Below are 19,468 nucleotides of genomic sequence, written 5' to 3'. Positions count from 1 at the left end.
TAAGATCAAGAAAAACCAAGTTTAAACCAGAGATACTCAGCAAAATAGCACACCAATAAAGAAGTAAAGGAATAAGAAACTCTCAGGGACCATCCTCTTGCCCAAGCTAATAGCCAAATCCTTCTAGCAGTAATTTTCTTTTAACCCCTCTCCTCTTCTCCCCAGATCAGAATTCATTCTTCCATTTAGCTTCATCAAGCCCTTTGTTCTTCCACTGAATTAATCATTAAGAAACTCTCTGTCCATACTTCTGAATTGTGTGAGAAGATTCTGTTCAAGTTCCATAGAATTTGGAAGTTCTACCCAGCGAAGTTAAAGGCACAAAAGGCACTCTCCTAGACACAAATCATGTCTAGCGCGTATGCACCTCCAAGGCAGGGCACCTTCAAAGAGGCATTGGCCTTTTGTGCCTCGACAGTGCCTTTTAGAGAAAGCAAGATTTTCAAGTTCATTCAGGAATTACTGGATTTTAGTGATTAATTTAAGGTGTTTTAGAAAGTTTAGAAGTCTTACAATCTGTAATGTTTTTAAAACTCATTAAAGTTAAATCTTGGCATACAGTAAACAGAACTTTAGAAGAAGCTTCACTTTGAAGTTTCAAATTCATCTCCTAAACGTTTAATAGGTGGTCCAAAAAGCCATGAACAAAGACAATTAAGCATTCTGCATTTTTGCTACTATTGTTTTTTTACACTAATATCTAATTACATGCTCTACTTATATCTTAATTTCTTACACTATTTATGGTATATTTTGTCAAATTCATGAATAATTCATTATAGTGTTTCCAGACTTCTAGTCTGTCTTTGCCTAGTTTCAGGACAAGTTTAAGCTGCACTTTTAAGGGTCGTTTTCATTAAATTTGGGCTGTTTGTTGCACCTGCATTATTTTGGTTTACATATAACTTATTTGGTGTAAATTACATACGTGGTATACAATTTTTTCCCTTTTTTCAACTCCTCCCTTAAAAAACGTGGGACCCACCTGACGTTCAATTACCGTCATACCCCTTTGTGATTTCAGCCATAATTTCTCTTCACCCTTCTCTCTCCTTTCATTTTTTCTCTCCATCCTCTCTCTCTCTCTCTCTCATTTTTTCTCTCTAACTCATTAACTCCATCCCGCTCTCTCTCAAAATTTCTTGCAAACTGAGGGGAAAGATTGAAATTTTACCATACAAAAGTAGAGTTATAACTTTGTTTCATCTATTTCCTACTGAATAAACTTCTTAATTTCCCTCTTTCCAATCGCTGGAGCAACTTCTTCGCACCGGGAATGCCCATCTTAATAAACTTCTTCAAGTATACAGTGGCTCCATAGGAAATCATTAGCTTCTTGCACTTCTTACTCGGCTTATGGTATATATATTGAAGGGCGGGCTAAGATTATAATGAATTATAGAAGAATAAGATGAATGACGTATAGAGAAAGAAAACTCGGATAAAGAACCTTATTTGCAGTGTTTTGTGGACATGGGTCAAGCCATTGCACAAGATTTGGCACACTTTTATCATTCTTTTTAACATCTCTGCAATTCTGTGAAAGGGTACTAAACTCGAAATTGCTTGTGCTGAAACTTCTCTCACACTGTTCGATTGAGCAATTTGATTAGAAAAGGAATGCGACCGGCTTCCCCCACCGATCTTTTCATCTCGGTTGTGCTGCAGATGCGGTGGTTTATTGTGCATCCAACAAGATTGTAAAAAATGTTAGGCAAGGGCTAGGGATTAATCGGATTTGTATTTTTGTGTTTTTTTTTTAATTTTAAATAAATAAGTTACTAAATAAAAGGATAAGGTGCAAAAATGCTCTTAACATTGTCTGTCAGGAGCAATATTACCCCTAATGTTAAAAATGATACAATTAAGGGCCCAACGTCGACAATATAGTCCAATTTTAGACTTAACTAACAAAAGAATTTCTCAGCTTTGTTGGCAAAAAAAAAAAAAAAATCGATAATCTCATTCTACTAGAAATGAAAAGACACATCAAATCTAATTATGCAAGTCTTAGGCCATCACAAAAATAAGAAAGTAATTCAATGAAAATTTGGTAAGGATACCAAAATATCATCTGCATCTCCATTCATATCTCAAGCAGCTTCAAAGTTCAATTTGCAAATAAGGAATGTCTAACTTTAAAAGAGAAACTAGAATCAGAGGAAAAGCAAGAACTTTCAAAGCTATTCTTCAGTCTTGCACCCTTGCTATCGTAGTCGTCTTGTTCCGGTGAGTCTGCTGCCAAAGTCAATTTCGAACTTTGGAAATCCAGCCTTGTTATAAATGTACAGCTGTACCTATTTAACTAGGTGTATTTATACAACTTGGTTAGCAAGTTTGTCTCTTGACTTGGTCAACAATCTTATGTGTACATAAATAGGTTGTCATTCTCTTCTTAAACTAACATCAATAAGATACAATTGATTCTTCCATTTTAAGATATAATTGATTCTTCCGTTTCTATAGATTACATGGTATTAAAGCTGCTCTAGTGTGCAAATTTCTTTTTGTTCTTTGTTTGCCTAAGTGTGCAAACGGATTTCAGGGATCTCGGGTTTTACCCATTGTTCTAACCACCGATTTTCGACGTTCTTCTATTCTCACATCCTGGTCCAGCAGACTACCCACCCTCCAATCGGCGTCCCGACCGAATCCGCCCACCGTCTGACCAACGCGTGGCTCTCACGTGCCACCGTCTTCCGCCACCTCCTCCACGTGCCGACGAGTGTGGGCGCATCCGGCCATCTCCGGCCACAATTCGGTTTCCGGTTGACATTCCCGGAGCAGCCTGTCTGTCCATTCCGTTTTTTGCTTCTGGTAAATTTTTTTCCTGGTGAAGGTCAATCTCTGGTTTAGGGTTCCGTTTGCGCTGTTACCGTTTTGCACATCACTATCTTGGGTTATTTCTTGCTTGCTGTGTTCGTGGTTATTGTATGCAAATGTCTCACGGAAAGAAAAATGAGTATTAAATTTGTGGTTAGTGGCATTGTGACGGTATCTCCTAAGATCACGGATCATAAATTAACTAGGTCTAATTATCTCGATTGGTCGAAAACCATTAAAATTTATATGCGTAGTATCAGGAAGACTCATCACATAACTGATGATCCGAAGACAGATAATGAGGATTGGATGGCAGATGATGCTTCTCTATTTATCACAATCAAGAACTCTATTGATGCTACGATCGTTGGTATGGTTCGTCACTGTGAGTATGTCAAACAACTTATGAACTACTTGCAATCTTTATATACTGGCAAGGGTAATATCTCTCGATTATATGATACTTATAAGTAGTTCTATACCACTGATCGCCAAGGTCAATCTACTCAGGATTATTATATGCAACTGAAGGAAAATTTTGAACAATTGAATGAATTACTACCGTTGAGCACTGATATCAAAGTGCTCCAAACTCAACCGGAACAAACCGCTATTTGTGTGTACTTGGCTCTGATTTTGAGGGAGTTATTTCTCAAATCCTTTCTAGTGTAGATATTCCTGATGTTAAAGAGGCTCTTACCTAGGGCTGTCAATTAGTTGGGGATTCTCCATCCCCCGTTGGAGACCCGGTCCGTTGGGGACGGGGAATCCTCGTTTGTGATCCCCATGGGGCGGGGATGGTTTTTATTTTGTCCCCGATAGTCAGGGACGGGGCGGGTATGGTTACAAGTGTTCCATCCCCGTCCCCGTCCCCGAATGTCCGAATATCAAAAAAATAAACTAAAAAAATATATATGTGATTTAGTTAAACTAAAAAAAATAAACTAAAAAGATTGAGTTGTAACCTAATTGCTTTAAAACGGAATATATTCTAAAAATAAATTAAGATAGATTAAGTAAGAGCTCTTAGATTGGTTTAAAATTCAAAACGGAACCTATGCAATTAATAGTAGAAATTATAAAATAAAAATATTGAAGGCTAATAAGTAATGCATGCACCGGGAATAGAGATTCCCCGCGAGGATAAAAATCTTAGATAATCAAAACCTTGGAAACCTTAAAAAAAAGTAAAGAAATTAAAAAGTTAAACGGGGATGGGGACTCCCCGTGGGGATGAGGATTTCTCACGGGGCGGGGATGGTAGCCAAAATTTTCCCCATATGTTATTCGGGGCGGGGACGGGGGAATCCCCGATAGACTAGTGGTCGGGGATGGTTAATGCAATCCCCGCCCCGCCCCGCCCCGTTTATAGCCCTACTCTTACCCGTGTTTTGCGGAGTGGGCTGGTTCTTTCTTCCCCTCCTGTCGTTCCTGCTTCTAGTGCCCTTGTCATTATAAGGTTTCGGCTAAGGGTAATACTCGGGACATTAAAAGCCCAACTGAAGGAAGTAGAGTATTTGAATGTTATCACTGTCATGAGCAGGGACATACCAAGCACACTTGTCCCATATGCAAGGCAAAGACACAAAGGAATCGATCTGATGCTACTTCTTCTGGCCCGGTTTACACTCTTACAACAGAAGAATATGCTAAGTATCAAGAATCATTAGCTCCACAACATTCGACTTCCTCTATCACTGCCATTGCTGAGTCAGGTAATTCCAAAAAGTACCTCATTTCTTCCTCTTCCAACTTGGTCATTGATTGTAACTCTAAATTATTCACCTCTCATAATTGATTTTTTCCTTCTCATGTTACCGTAGCTGATGGTACACATTCTTTTGTTATTGGTTCTGGCACTATTAACCCAACTTCTTCCCTTTCCCTTTCCTTTGTTCTTAATGTACCTAAATTTCCATTCAATCTTATTTCTGTGAGTAAGCTTACATGTTCACTTAACCGTTCAATCTCATTTTCCCCTTATCATTGTTTGTTTCAGCACCTTATGACGAAGTGGATTATTGGTAGTGGACGGGAATCTGGTGGTCTCTGTTAGGAATTTATAAAATAAACCATCACAAAACCAAATTCCTCTTCCAGGACACAACGACAAAACGCGGAAATAAAACACGGAATATAGAAATGAACAAACAAGAAAGAACACAAGAATTTTTACAAGGTTCTCCACAAAACAATGGCTAATCCTTGGAGCTATTGCAAGAAGCTCTTTGCACTATAGGAGAATGGAGTACAAGTATTACAACACTCAATCACTCACTCACTACCCAAAACCCAAGTACACCCTACTCAGTTTTGATCACACAATTTACACAGATGTGCAGAGTGAGAATTCCTGCAATACTTCTAAGCAAACACTCACACCCTTTTTCAACTCTTCTCCTTTAATTCTCCAGAAAAATGGAGCCTCTATTTATAGGAAACAAAGAACCCTATAAATAGAATGTGATGCTTCGTAATCTCCATCTTCAATTAATGTGTTGTAGAGATCAAGGTAACCTTTTAACTTCTTGACTAGGTTCAAAGCATAATCCTCCATCTTCTTGATATTAAATGCTTCATTTATTATGCACATAAAAACATACATGCACCAATTTCCAACAATCTCCCACTTGAAGACTTATTTTAATTAGTCTTCACATCAACTTCAGTGCAAAGTCAACGAATCAAAGCAGTAGCTCAAACAACCTCTTCATGCATTGAGGCTAACCGAAGCTGCGCACAGCTTCAACTTCTCAACAGTCACAGTCTTTGTTAACATATCAGCAGGATTCTTACTTCCAAGAATCTTATCGAGCATTAAAGCTCCATCTTCTAATGCCGATCTAATAAAATGATATCGCACCTGAATGTGCTTTGTTCTTCCATGAAAAGTTGGATTCTTTGCTAAATGAATAGCACTTTGACTGTTGCAATATAGAATATTTGTCTCATGTTTCTGCCCCAACTCTTCAAGAAATGATTGTAACCAAATCATCTCCTTGTTTGCTTCCGTAATAGCAACATACTCTGCTTCTGTAGTTGATAGTGCAACTATCTTCTGTAGTTTTGAGAACCAACTCACAACTGTGCCACCAAGTGTGAAAACACCACCAGAAGTACTTTTCCTGCTATCTAAATCTCCAGCCATATCTGCATCCGTGTATCCTTGCAGACCTATATCTGATTTCTTGAAACATAGACAATAATCAGAAGTACCTTTCAAGTACCTCAAAATCCATTTCACTGCTTCGCAATGTTGTATCCCTGGATTACTCATGTACCTGCTCACAACTCCCACTGCATGGTCTAAATCCGGCCTTGTGCCTACCATAGCATACATGAGACTTCCAATAGCGGATGCATAGGGAACCTTTGCCATATGAGCTCTCTCTTCTTCTGTTGAGGGTGACTGTTCTTTGCATAATTTGAAGTGACAAGCCAGTGGTGTACTGACAGGTTTTGCACCATGCATATTGAATCTGCGCAAAACTTTCTTCACATACTCTTCTTGAGATAACTTCAAAGTACCTTGCACCCTATCTCTTGAGATTTTCATTCCTAGGATTTGCTTTGCAGCTCCCAAATCCTTCATGGCAAATGTTTCTGACATCTTCATTTTTAACTTGTCAATTTCCCTCTTATCTGCCCCTGCAATTAACATGTCATCTACATACAATAACAAAATTGTGTAATGACTTCCAGAATTTTTAATATAACAGCAGTGATCAGCTTGACATCTCAGGAAACCATTATCAATCATAAAACCGTCAAACTTCTTATACCACTGTCTTGGAGCTTGTTTAAGCCCATAAAGGCTTTTCTGCAGTTTGCATACCATCGTCTCACGGCCATGCACTTCGAAACCTTGTGGTTGCTTCATGTAAATCTCTCTTCTAGTTCACCATGAAGAAATGCCGTCTTCACATCCATTTGTTCCAGGTACAGATCTTCTTTTGCTACAAGAGAAAGCACAAGTCTAATTGTGTTCAGCTTCACCACTGGAGCAAAGATTTCTTTGAAGTCAACACCTTCCTTTTGCTGATATCCTTTCACAACAAGCCTTGCCTTGTACCTTGTAGAGCCATCCTGTTCTTCTTTTAATCGAAATAACCATCTGTTTTGTAAGGCTTTCTTTCCTGGTGGTAGTTCTGTCAACTCCCACGTATTATTAGACAATAGAGAATTCATTTCTTCTTTCATGGCCAACTCCCACTTGCTAGAATCATCCACCTGTACTGCCTCATCAAAGGTTTCTGGCTCACCTTTGTCAGTCAATAAAATGTAATTAAGTGCAGGAGAATACCTCTGAGGTGGTCTGATGGTTCTAGAAGATCTTCTTAAGGTAACCTCAGGAGTACGTGGCTCCTCTTCTATGATCACCTCTTCATTTTCATGCCTTGGCATATTAACTTGAATTTGAGGGAGAGTTATTTCTGACTTTTTAACTTCAGAATCAGTTTGTACAACTTCTGCCAAGCTGTCCTTGTACAAGACTTGCTCATTGAAGATCACATCCTTGCTCCTTATGATCTTCCGATTTTCGTTATCCCAAAAGCGATAACCAAACTCAATTTCATTATAGCCAATGAAATAACACTTCTTTGATTTAGCATCAAACTTAGACCTATTTGCAGAATCCACATGAATGTAAGATAAATAACCAAACACTTTCAGAAAAGAAAGGTTTACCTCTTTCCCACTCCATACTTCTTCCGGTATCTTGAAATCAAGCGGGCTTGAGGGACCTCTGTTTATCAAGTAAGCTGCAGTGTTAACTGTATCTGCCCAAAAGTATTTTGGCAAACCTGCATGTAACCTCATACTTCTGGCACGTTCATTCAGTGTTCTATTCATCCGCTCAGCTATCCCATTTTGTTGAGGTGTGCCTGAGATAGTTTTCTCCATCTTGATGCCCATTTGTGCACAATACTTCTTGAATTCACTATTTTCATATTCTCCACCATTATCAGATCTTAGACACTTCACCTTCAAATTCGTCTCATTTTCTACTAAAGCTTTCCATTTTCTGAAGGTATCAAACACATCAGATTTATTTTTGAGGAAGTAAACCCATACCTTTCTGCCTGAGTCATCTATGAATGTAACATAATATTTTGAACCTCCAAGGGATGGCACAGGAGATGGCCCTCAAACGTCCGTGTGAACCAACTCCAACTTTGTTTCTCTAGGCTTTCTTGCACCATTCAAGAAACTCACATTTTTCTGTTTGCCAAAGATGCAGCTTTCACATATGCAATGTTCTACATCTTTCAAGTCGGGGAGTTTACCTTTTGATAGCATCAACTTCATCCCTTTCTCACTCATGTGACCAAGTCTACAGTGCCATAGACTTGAGTTTACACCTGCATCAATAGCTGTCAGAGTATCTTTGCAATTAGTGGTCATATACAAAGTACCTGTTTTATTACCTCGAGCAACAACGATTGCTACTTTGTTGACTTTCCAAGATCCATTAGTAAAGTGCACATTGTGACCTGCTTCATCAAGCTGTCCAACTGAAATAAGGTTCTTTGTTAATCTAGGCACATGTCTTACTTGGTTGATTTTCCACACCGTTCCATTTTCTAACTTCAAACGAACATCACCTATTCCAGCTATCTCCAATGGCTCACCATCTGCGAGATACACCTTCCCGTAGTTTCCAATTGAATAGTTCTCCATGATTTCACGGTTTGATGTCGTATGAAAAGAAGCACCTGAATCTAATACCCAAGATTCAATAGAACAATCAACAGATAAAAGTAAGGCATCTTGTACCTCATCAGCTACAACATTTGCAGCTTTCTTATTGTCTTCCTTCTTTGGAAGTCTGCATTTAGCCTTCACATGTCCGGGCTTTCCACAATTCCAGCACTCCAATTTCCATCCATTTCTTGATTTGGATCTACCATTCCTCGACTTCGATCTACATCGTCCTCGATTAGAATTCCTTTCATTGCTTCTACCTCTATTTTCAACATTTAAGGTAGAACTTGTCGATGTACCTTCACCGGAATCAATCCTTCGCACTTCTTCAGCAAGAATTCGATCCCTGACATCACAAAATGACAATTTTCCCTTGCCAACAGAATTACTAACAGCAGCCCTCATAGGCTCCCAACTATTAGGTAATGAAGCCAAAAGAATTAAAGCATGTACCTCATCATCAAAGGTAATATCAACAGACGTTAGTTGAGTAACAATGGTATTGAACTCGTTTATATGTTCTGCAACTGAAGAACTATCACCTATTCTTAAATTGAATAACTTTTTCATCAGATGTACCTTGTTATTTGCGGAAGGCTTCTCGTATATATCTGATAAAAGTCTCATCATTTCGGCTGTTGATTTGGTTTCTGCTATGTTATGAGCGACATTCCATGTTAGCGTCAATCTGATTACGCCCAACACTTGTCGATCGAGAAGTTCCCAATCCTCTTGGCTCATGTCTGCTGGTTTCACTTCTGAAAGCGGCAAGTGCAGCTTTTTGCTATACAGATAGTCTATAATCTGTAATCTCCAGAAAGAAAAATCAGTTCCATCAAACTTGCTTATTCCAGAACTTATTCCGTCTAACCCTGTCATTGTCCAAACCAGATAGCTCTGATACCAGTTAGGAATTTATAAAATAAACCATCACAAAACCAAATTCCTCTTCCAGGACACAACGACAAAACGCGGAAATAAAACACGGAATATAGAAATGAACAAACAAGAAAGAACACAAGAATTTTTACAAGGTTCTCCACAAAACAATGGCTAATCCTTGGAGCTACTGCAAGAAGCTCTTTGCACTATAGGAGAATGGAGTACAAGTATTACAACACTCAATCACTCACTCAATCACTACCCAAAACCCAAGTACACCCTACTCAGTTTTGATCACACACAATTTACACAGATGTGCAGAGTGAGAATTCCTGCAATACTTCTAAGGAAACACTCACACCCTTTTTCAACTCTTCTCCCTTAATTCTCCAGAAAAATGGAGCCTCTATTTATAGGAAACAAAGAACCCTATAAATAGAATGTGATGCTTCGTAATCTCCATCTTCAATTAATGTGTTGTAGAGATCAATGTAACCTTTTGACTTCTTGACTAGGTTCAAAGCATAATCCTCCATCTTCTTGATATTAAATGGGCTTAATACATCATTTGCCCCCTGAACTTGTCCAAAATGGTTGATTGGCCCCCTGAACTTTCAAAGTGTCTCGATAGCCCCCTGAACTTGCATAAAATGTTTAGTTAGCCCCCTGAACTTGCGTAAAATGTAATCAATTGATCATCCGGTTGTAAAAAAATAAGTCAAATGCGGAAGATATGTTACATGCATCTTGAAAAAGTAAAACGAACAAGATTGGGGTATGCGATTATAATATTAGAGAAGAAAATGTTTTTCGCATTTGAGTTACTTTTTTATAACCGAATGATTAATTAATTACATTTTACGCAAGTTCAGGGGGCTAACTGAACATTTTATGCAAGTTCAGGGGGGCTATCGAGACACTTTAAAAGTTCAGGGGGCCAATCAACCATTTTGGATAAGTTCAGGGGGCAAATAATGTATTAAGCCATATTAAATGCTTCATTTATTATGCACATAAAAACATACATGCACCAATTTCCAACAATCTCCCACTTGAAGACTTATTTTAATTAGTCTTCACATCAACTTCAGTGCAAAGTCAACGAATCAAAGCAGTAGCTCAAACAACCTCTTCATGCATTGAGGCTAACCGAAGCTGCGTACAGCTTCAACTTCTCAACAGTCACAGTCTTTGTTAACATATCAGCAGGATTCTTACTTCCAAGAATCTTATCGAGCATTAAAGCTCCATCTTCTAATGCTGATCTAATAAAATGATATCGCACCTGAATGTGCTTTGTTCTTCCATGAAAAGTTGGATTCTTTGCTAAATGAATAGCACTTTGACTGTCGCAATATAGAATATTTGTCTCATGTTTCTGCCCCAACTCTTCAAGAAATGATTGTAACCAAATCATCTCCTTGCTAGCTTCCGTAATAGCAACATACTCTGCTTCTGTAGTTGATAGTGCAACTATCTTCTGTAGTTTTGAGAACCAACTCACAGCTGTGCCACCAAGATACAACTATTAGAAGACTTATTACTTGTTCTAGTGTATCCACACCTTTTGATGAACATTGTCGGTTGGGACATCCTTCTCTACCTCTGTTGAAGAAGTTATGCCCTCAGTTTCAGCATTTGTCTAGCTTAGATTGTGAGCATTTGTCTAGCTTAGATTGTGAGTTGTGTCAATTTGCTACATATCACGGTTTGTCTTCCTCTCATCGAGTCCATAAGAGCTCCAATTTTCCATTGGAATTAGTTCATTCTGATGTTTGGGGTTCTTGTTCGGTTGTGTCAAAATCGGGTTTAGATATTTTGTGACTTTTGTGGATGATTATTCTCGAAGTACTTGGTTATATTTAATGAAAAACTATTCTGAATTATTTACTCATTTTACTACTTTTATGCTGAAATTAAAATACACTTCAATGTTTCGGTTCATACGCTACGAAGTGACGATGCTAAAGAATACTTTTCTGAACCTTTTCAAACTTTCATGCTCCAGAATGGTATCCTTCATCAATCTTCTTGTGGTGATACACCATCACAAAATGGTGTCGCTGAACGCAAGAATCGTCACCTTCTAGAAACTACTAGAGCCCTTTTGTTTCAACGTGTCCCAAAACAATTCTGAGCCGATGCGGTTTCAACTGCATGCCTTCCTCTATGTTACAAGGCGAGACTCCTTATAATATCATCTTTCCTAACAAACTTATTTTTCTTGTGGCTCCTCGTATTTTTGGGAGTACTTGCTTTGTTAGGGATATTGGTCCACAAGTCACTAAACTTGATCCGAAAGAACTTAAATGCATCTTCCTTGGTTATATTGATGATATGTTGGTCTATCAAATTCACCAGGTTCTGCCTCCCTAGCCCTCTAAGCCATCGGTTACTCAAGTGTATTCAAGACGACAACGCCCGCGTGATTCCACTCCAGTACCAATTTATGCTTCGCCTTCAGATCCTCCTTCTGAGTCAAGTCAAGCTAGTGATGACCTTCCTATTGCCCTTCACAAAGATACACGATCTTGCACTTATCCAATTTCTGCTTTTGTTTCTTATGAAAACTTATCTGCTACTTCCCGGCCTTTTATTGCTTCACTTCATTCTATTACTGTTCCTAAATCTATCTCGGACGCATTATCCTATCCGGGCTGGTGCAATGCAATGTTAGAGGAAATCAATGCTTTGGATGCTAATGGTACTTGGGATTTGGTATATTTGCCTGTTGGTAAGAAAAATGGTGGATGCCGATGGGTGTTCGTTGTGAAACTCAATTCTGATGGATCAGTTGCTCGGTTAAAGGCTCGCCTTGTTGCTAAAGGCTATGCTTAGACTTATGGGGTTGATTATTCTGACACTTTCTCTCCCGTGGCTAAAATGTCTTCTACTCGTCTTTTTATTTCCATGGCAGCTTCCTCTAATTGGCCCTTACATAAGCTCGATATAGAAAATACTTTGTTGCATGGTGATCTTGAAGAAGTTTATATGGAGCAACCACCACGGTTTGTTGCTAACAAAGTTTGTCATCTCCGCAAATCTTTATATGGATTGAAGCAAAGTCCCCGAGCATGGTTTGGAAAGTTCAGCCCAACAGTTGAGAAGTTTGGGATGAAGAAGTGGAAGTGTGATCATTCTGTTTTCTATAAACATTATGCTTCGGGTATCTTTCTCTTCGGGTATCATTTTCCTTGTCGTCTATGTAGACGATATTGTTATTACAGGAAATGACACTTCAGGAATCTCATCTCTGAAATCGTTTCTTTATGGTCAGTTTCATACCTAGGGGAAGTACTTTACCTAGGCGCTCTAAAGTACTTCTTAGGAATTGAGGTGTTTGGGAGTAAGAAGGGAATCTTCCTATCTCAAAGAAAATATGTTCTTAACTTATTATCAGAAACAGGAAAGTGCACCTATGACTCCGAATTCGCATCTCTCATCAGAAGGAGAGCCTTTTGAAGATCTGAACTATGAACTATCTTACAATGACTTGACCTGATATTGCCTATTATGTTAGTGTTGTTAGCCAGTTTATGTGTTCTCCCTGCACTTGAACAGATCCTATGTTACTTAACAAGAATCATGGTCATACCCAAATTGAGTGTTTTACCGATGCAGAATGGGTAGGAGACAAGAATGATAGGAGATCCACTACTGGTTAATGTGTCCTTGTTGGAGGTAATTTAGTTTCCTAGAAGAGTAATAAGCAACATGGAGATTAATTGCTATTAATTTGGCTTGGGTTCAGCTTTGCTGTTTTGCGCTTGAAATTGCAAGGGAAAATTTTGAGATTTGGTGGATAAATGTTCTAAACAGTAGATTTAGAAGAAAAAGAAGGCTAGGCTTTTAGGAAAGATTGTTACAGAGAGCTGTAAAGAAATGGAAGAGAGAGAAAGAAGGAGAAGTTCTATGGAAGGGAAAAGAATTAGGGTTATTTAGGTCATTAAATATTATTTGGTGGGTCCCACTTGTTAATTTTTTAAAAGACCGGTCATTTTTTCGGCATTGTACACTTTAAGGGGAAGTCAGCACTAAGTTGAGGTATATTAACTTGATTTTGTATGATATTAACTTAGTTGCTTACTTGGTTTGTGAGTTTGAAAATAGAGTTCTTTGTAATAGCATTTTAGATAATTGCACCTCTATTAGTTCTACACAATAAACCCAAATAGCATCAGAAAAAGTATATTATTGATTTAATGCTAAAACACTAGATAACCAACCAGATCAAGCAAAACCAAATTGGCAAGAGATACACAGCATAAAACAATAAAGGAGAATAGGAATAGAAACTCTTGGGAACCAGCCTGCTTCACCCAAATCTTTCATCAGATATTTCTATTTCTAACTCCTTTTTCTTTTTTTTCTTTCTGCCAGATGCAGGCCCTCCTAATCCATCAGCCAAGGACTATGAACCTGAAGAGAATTTAGATGTAGTCAATGATAATGATGATGGGTTTCAAAAAGCTAGCAGAGAGAAGACTTCTGGAAAGGGATCACGAGCAGGTCTTGACATTGATATAAACTTACCGCATCAGGCAGACACTGATGATGAGATTGCTGATGTAGATATTAGTGATGAAGAAGTTGACAAGGGTCGTAATGCTGCAGAAGCCCTTAGAGCTCAGGTGAATGCAGAAGGGAGAAAAGAGCAAGCATCAAGCTCAAGCACTAGCAGCGGAAGTGACAGTAGTGCTAGTGCAAGTGCAAGTGCAAGTGGAAGTGGAAGCAGTAGCAGTGACAGTGAAAGCAGTGAAAATGACTCGGACATCTCTATATAAATTAAGTAATTTCGGAATGATCGGTTTGTTTAAAATAGTCGTGTATGCTAAAGTAGTACAAAAATGTAGGCCAAGTGCATTAAATTAAAATGATTGTACAAATTTAGCTTGTTTCTTAAATCAATTGTAATGACAAGTTATTAACTAGGAAGAAAAGTATGCAAATCATTGTAAATTTGAAGAGATTTTAGAGACGTTTGGTTCTATCATCCCAACTTCTTTTTTATGCATCAAGCCCGTTTGACATTTGCAACCCTTTGTGTCCATGTCTTAAAACCAGAAAAACTTCGGGAAATAAAGTCAAAATATCAAGTTGGTAAATGGGCTTAAATTTTAGTTTTAAAACTGATAGCATTTGAATTAATTTCCTTTTTAAATTAAAAAAAAAAGCCTGGGAGGATGTTGCAGATGTCCGGGACAGACACGACTTCTTCTAACGCTAGAAGACCACAGGAATATACCCGGTACCAGAGCATGTCGTGAAAGAAGTACACTTCGACTAATTTGAGGGTTGAGTTAATAATCATAATTGTCAATTTATATGCTATGTTGACTCTTAATTTGAAAACTTAAAGACTTTGGTTTCAGAGGATCACATTTAATTTACATGGTAAGTGACTGATTAATAAATCATCATCAAATCTAAGTTTATTAATAAATTTGAGACCGCTGTAAGATTGAAATAAAGCATTCAACGATATTAAAAGTTGAATACTTTAATATGACAAAATACAGTGTAAGAAGTAAAATGAAATATGAAGATAAACTAGAAAAAATATTATCCAAATGTGAACAAAGATCTAATAACTAACTAGAACAAAAACATCTAACACAGAAAATATGTGCGGATGCCATTTGTGGATTATTCATATAATGCAGGACAGGAACAACAGGATTCTTCAAAGTTACTCTCTCAACTGAACTCCCTCTGATATAACACATAAAGTTGATGCTTGCTTTCCAATAGGAGAAACGTGACTTGAGAGTATCAGGTTAATCCACAGAGTTCAATCCTATAATTCTGCCAACATAACCAATCATGTTTTAACCTTCAACTTCGAAATTAATAATTGAGATTTTAAACTGGAATTGATTTCATGAATGGATAATATGGGCATCTAATTCAATACCTTACTTAATATGACTGTTACAGAACAGGGTGGTCTAAATTTCAAGCAGAAGCAGATTCTCCCTTTTTATCTCTATCCTCATCATCATCCCCTTCAATCCCCGCAAATCCATTCTTCCCAAACATTTTGTGCTCTGACGGCAAATTCTTTCTAGCTTTCTTGCTCCCTTCCGCTTTCCAGTAATCCCACAGTCTGGTCTTTGGTGGAGGCGAAGCATCTACAAGAGGCGCAACCAGTCCTGGCTTTCCATCATCGATAACTGCATCTACCAAACCATATTCTTTAGCTTGCCAAGCATCCATGAAATTGTCACGATCTGTGTCAACTTCAATCTGTGATGATAAGCGGAAAAAAAGGCGGGGAAGATTTTCAGAACTACAAATCCAATTGAAGGATGAGAAAGAAAGGAAATTATCATTTCACTCCTAACCTGCTCCACAGGATTCCCAGTAACTCTTGACAAAATCTTGTTAAGCTTAATCTTGTGGTAATTCATTTCTCTTATCCTTATACTCATCTCTGTTGCCTAAAATCATACACAACTGATCAGTTCGCAATTAGTCATGAAAAATATTAAAGAACATATATTTCTCAATATATATTAAAATTTTTAGGATTTATTTTATTTGCAGAAGAAAATTACTGAATGATTTTACTTGCAGTTTAAGCATATTAAAGAACATATAATTCGCAATGAGTTTACAGCAGAACATGAAAGTAACGAACTAGCTCAAGTATTGAGATGATACATAAAATCATAATGTAAATACAAAATGATTGTGTGCATAAAGTGATGTCGTATGTCCTTATCAATGTTACACCATGCTCCATGCACCTACACCCACTCTAAGATGTTTATCCATGTCACAGTTAAAACGTATATTGGGTATTTTAGAAGTAGGCTTTTTGTTTTGCAACGGATTTATTAAAGAATCAAATCTAAATCAATTGGATTTATATTCATTGTAATCTTCTTTAGAAAAAAAAAAAAAAAAAAAAAAATCTTTAGAAACCTTAATCATTTTCACTTCATTTTTAGCATACAAGCAGCCATCACATGGCTAGATCATTTTGAAATAGCACATTCCTTAAATATGTATTTACTGCAGTTTTGATACTTAACCAAGCTAACCTATCTAAAAAACTATCACCATACTACCTCCACAATATCAATCTCAGCATGTAACGAACTCTGTAAAACAGGAAAAGACATGCAAAGAATATCTGAATGACCAAAAATCATGAAACCTGAATTAATACACCTTACAAGTATAGACACGATAAAAGGGAAAGAAAACAATGAGGAAGAACTGCATCAATTACTGACAACAGACATTTGCTAGTTCCTGTTTCAAAATCATTATGTCAAACAGAATGGCATTACTTGATAATCATTGACGTCACCTTATTAAACTAAAAAAGGTATTTATTCTCAAGTAGGTGGCGAACCTGAGACTTTAAGTTCAAGATAACCATCGTGGAATAGAGTTCTTCACTTGTAATTATATGTAACATCAACATTGATTTGAATCTTCACTTGTGAACTTACATATCACTCTATCAGGCAAAGACAAATACATACAAACATTAACTAAGACTTAGTACTTACTTTGCCTCCAGCAGTTCCAAGTGGCTGATGGATCATTACCCTCCCATTTGGCATGCAGAACCTCTTGCCTTTGGCACCAGTAGCAAGAAGGAATGCTCCCATGGATGCAGCAAGCCCCAGGCAAATAGTTGAAACATCAGCCTTGCACAACTTCATTGCATCATATATTCCCATTCCTTTGTGCAGAATAAATGAAGAAAAAGAGGTCAGAACTTCATCAGTATACTTTAGTTCCCCAAATTATGATTTCAAGATATATATGTATATTATTTTCTTCTCTCTATTCTTTGAGCAGCCATTCATGATATTCTTAAATCTTCAAACCACAGAACACCTATAACATACATTTGACATATTCCCATAAATTTATACCTAGTGATGAAATGGCTATGATATAGTCAGAGAAAACTCATCCCTCTGAGAAGCCTAAGATGAAGTCAATTGATTCTTTAATTAATCAGGAGCCTACCAACAGGGTCTTTGATTTATTGGAGTCTATAAAGTATACGAGTAATAAACTCCAAATGTCTTCATATTGCTCCTCTAATCGTCAGAAGAAGTTCTAATATAAGCATCAATAAGTATCACTATTTCACAAGACATAAAGATAAAAAGGGAATCTGGAACAAGAAAATGAATAAAACAATAAACCATGTATCCTTGTAAATTTATGAGCATACCAGCAGTCACAGAGCCACCAGGTGAATTAATAAACAATTTGATGTCTTTTGTTGGGTCTTCAGCATCCAGAAATAAGAGCTGGCTGATGACAAAATCTGCAGTCAAATCATCCACCTATCCAACAGAAATGCAGATAAGAAACTCAAACAATCTTTCTTTTTGTCATGAATCACATATGTCAGACTCAAAATTTGATCACAAGTAACAGATTACAGCTATTGAGCTATTATATGCATGTAGAGTAGCACCATCTAAAATTTTGCAATTGGGCATTTTTCCTTCTATGAAGTATACAAGGAAATCAATGAAAAACCATCAAAATTAAATGGAATAATATCCAAGGATTAGAGATGAAGACCTCAAATTGAACAATAAAACCCACAACTGACTTCACATTGAAAACTAGTCAAATAAAAAAGAAAATAGAAAAACCTGAGAGCCCAAGAAAATGATTCGTTGACGGAGAAGCACGTTGGTGGTATCTAGCTCCTCGATTTTAGGAGGCGAAGAAGCCAAAGAAGAGAAATTTGGAATCTCCCAATTACCAGATAAAGTCTGTCTTCTTGAAACTGTATTGAAGGCTTTAATTGGCATGGTTCTCCTTCGTTTTGTGCTTAAGTTTGCTTTCGTATCTGTGTTGATAGGCAACGGGAACTGGTGGTGGTGGTGGTGAATAAAAGTGTGATTAGAGAAACAGAGAGGACTTGTTGACTGTGAAGCTGCTACAACTGCTAAACTATTCTCCATTTTACTCCTTTGCTTTCGATCGAAGCTTTTTCTCAACTCTGATTGATTACGTTTACATAACAGAGATATTTGGATTTTCAGCACGTTAAACGCTGTCGTTTTTCTTCCCTTCTTTTCTTTGTTTCTTCACTTGCCCTAACCCTTATTTTTTTTTTAAAGGCTCAGCCCTCAACTCATCAAATGTCCAATTTACACCATTAACTCTATAAAAGTGTTATTTCTCACCCCCTCAATTTATCCATTTACTCCCCCAACGTATAGAATGTCTTATTTATCCCATTAACTCCATAAAATTGGTATTTCTTTGAGACTTAAATTGATACATTTTTTAAACGTTAAACCTATAGCGGTGTTATTTTGTACGTGGAACCTAAATTAATATTTTCTAAAAAACCATATGCCTATTTTGGTACCTTATCCCTACATATAATGTCTTTAACTTGATTATATTAATATTCTTGTTATTTGTATCTTTTATTCATTCTTTATCTTTTCAATTTTTTTGGCTAGTTAAATTTTGATTATCTAATTATTGTAATAAACACATGAATGATCAATGTAATTATTAAATTAAAACAAAATAAAAAATTGATATTAAAAAAATATTTTTAAACTCATTTGAATAAGTCCTATTAATTTTGCACATTGAAGGGGTAAGAAATACCACTTTTATGAAGTTAAAGGGGTAAATAGAATAATAAAGGGTGAGAAATACCACTTTTATGGAGTTAAGGGAGTAAATAGAACATTCGATGAGTTGGGAATGGGTAAAATGACCAATTTGGACAAGTTAATGGGGTGAGAAATACCATTTTTATAGAGTTAAGATGGTAAATAGGACATTTGATGAATTGGAGGGGTAAAATGACTAATTTAAACAAGTTAAGGGAGCTGGAAGAGTATTAGGCCTTTTTAAAATCCTAAACTTAAACTTATTTATAATGATTAATGAACTCTATAGATTTATGTATATCAATTTTTAAATAAAATTTAAAGAATCAATGTATCACTTTTATCACTTTAAAAAAATTCAAACAGTTAATAAATTATTTCCAAATTATATAGGAACAATTGACTTTCCTGAACAAAAGACTGATGGAGTTACA

The 19,468-nt window shown here is 36.9% G+C and overlaps 2 protein-coding genes across 4 annotated transcripts in view; one reads left to right on the top strand and one right to left on the bottom strand.

Annotated features, from left to right (window-relative positions):
• The window catches only part of LOC136202096 (uncharacterized), a 31,031-nt gene extending 16,627 nt beyond the window's left edge, over nucleotides 1-14,404 (top strand). For both annotated transcript variants that reach the window (XM_065992569.1, XM_065992577.1), the window contains one exon: nucleotides 13,792-14,404. In XM_065992569.1, coding sequence (XP_065848641.1) covers nucleotides 13,792-14,195 — 404 coding nt within the window. In that variant the 3' untranslated portion in view covers nucleotides 14,196-14,404. The remainder of the gene's footprint in view (nucleotides 1-13,791) is intronic.
• Nucleotides 14,405-14,932: 528 nt separating this feature from the next.
• On the bottom strand, nucleotides 14,933-18,411 carry LOC136202084 (ATP-dependent Clp protease proteolytic subunit 3, chloroplastic). 2 transcript variants are annotated; one of them, XM_065992554.1, is made up of 6 exons: nucleotides 18,048-18,411; nucleotides 17,615-17,729; nucleotides 16,935-17,110; nucleotides 15,756-15,851; nucleotides 15,326-15,657; nucleotides 14,933-15,216 (listed from the first exon to the last, which is right to left on the bottom strand). In XM_065992554.1, the coding sequence occupies exons 1-5, from the start codon at nucleotides 18,360-18,362 to the stop codon at nucleotides 15,367-15,369; spliced, it is 993 nt and encodes a 330-aa protein (XP_065848626.1). In that variant the 5' UTR covers nucleotides 18,363-18,411; the 3' UTR covers nucleotides 14,933-15,216; nucleotides 15,326-15,366. The 2 variants fall into 2 exon arrangements, with proteins under 2 accessions (XP_065848626.1, XP_065848632.1); XM_065992560.1 differs by having other exon boundaries at nucleotides 15,331-15,657.
• Between the last annotated feature and the right edge of the window lie 1,057 nt (nucleotides 18,412-19,468).

Source organism: Euphorbia lathyris, chromosome 1 (genome assembly GCF_963576675.1).
Source record: "Euphorbia lathyris chromosome 1, ddEupLath1.1, whole genome shotgun sequence".
In the NCBI taxonomy this organism is placed as follows: domain Eukaryota; kingdom Viridiplantae; phylum Streptophyta; class Magnoliopsida; order Malpighiales; family Euphorbiaceae; genus Euphorbia; species Euphorbia lathyris.
Note: the sequence above shows the minus strand (reverse complement) of the source record. Positions and strands in the feature narration are given on the sequence as shown.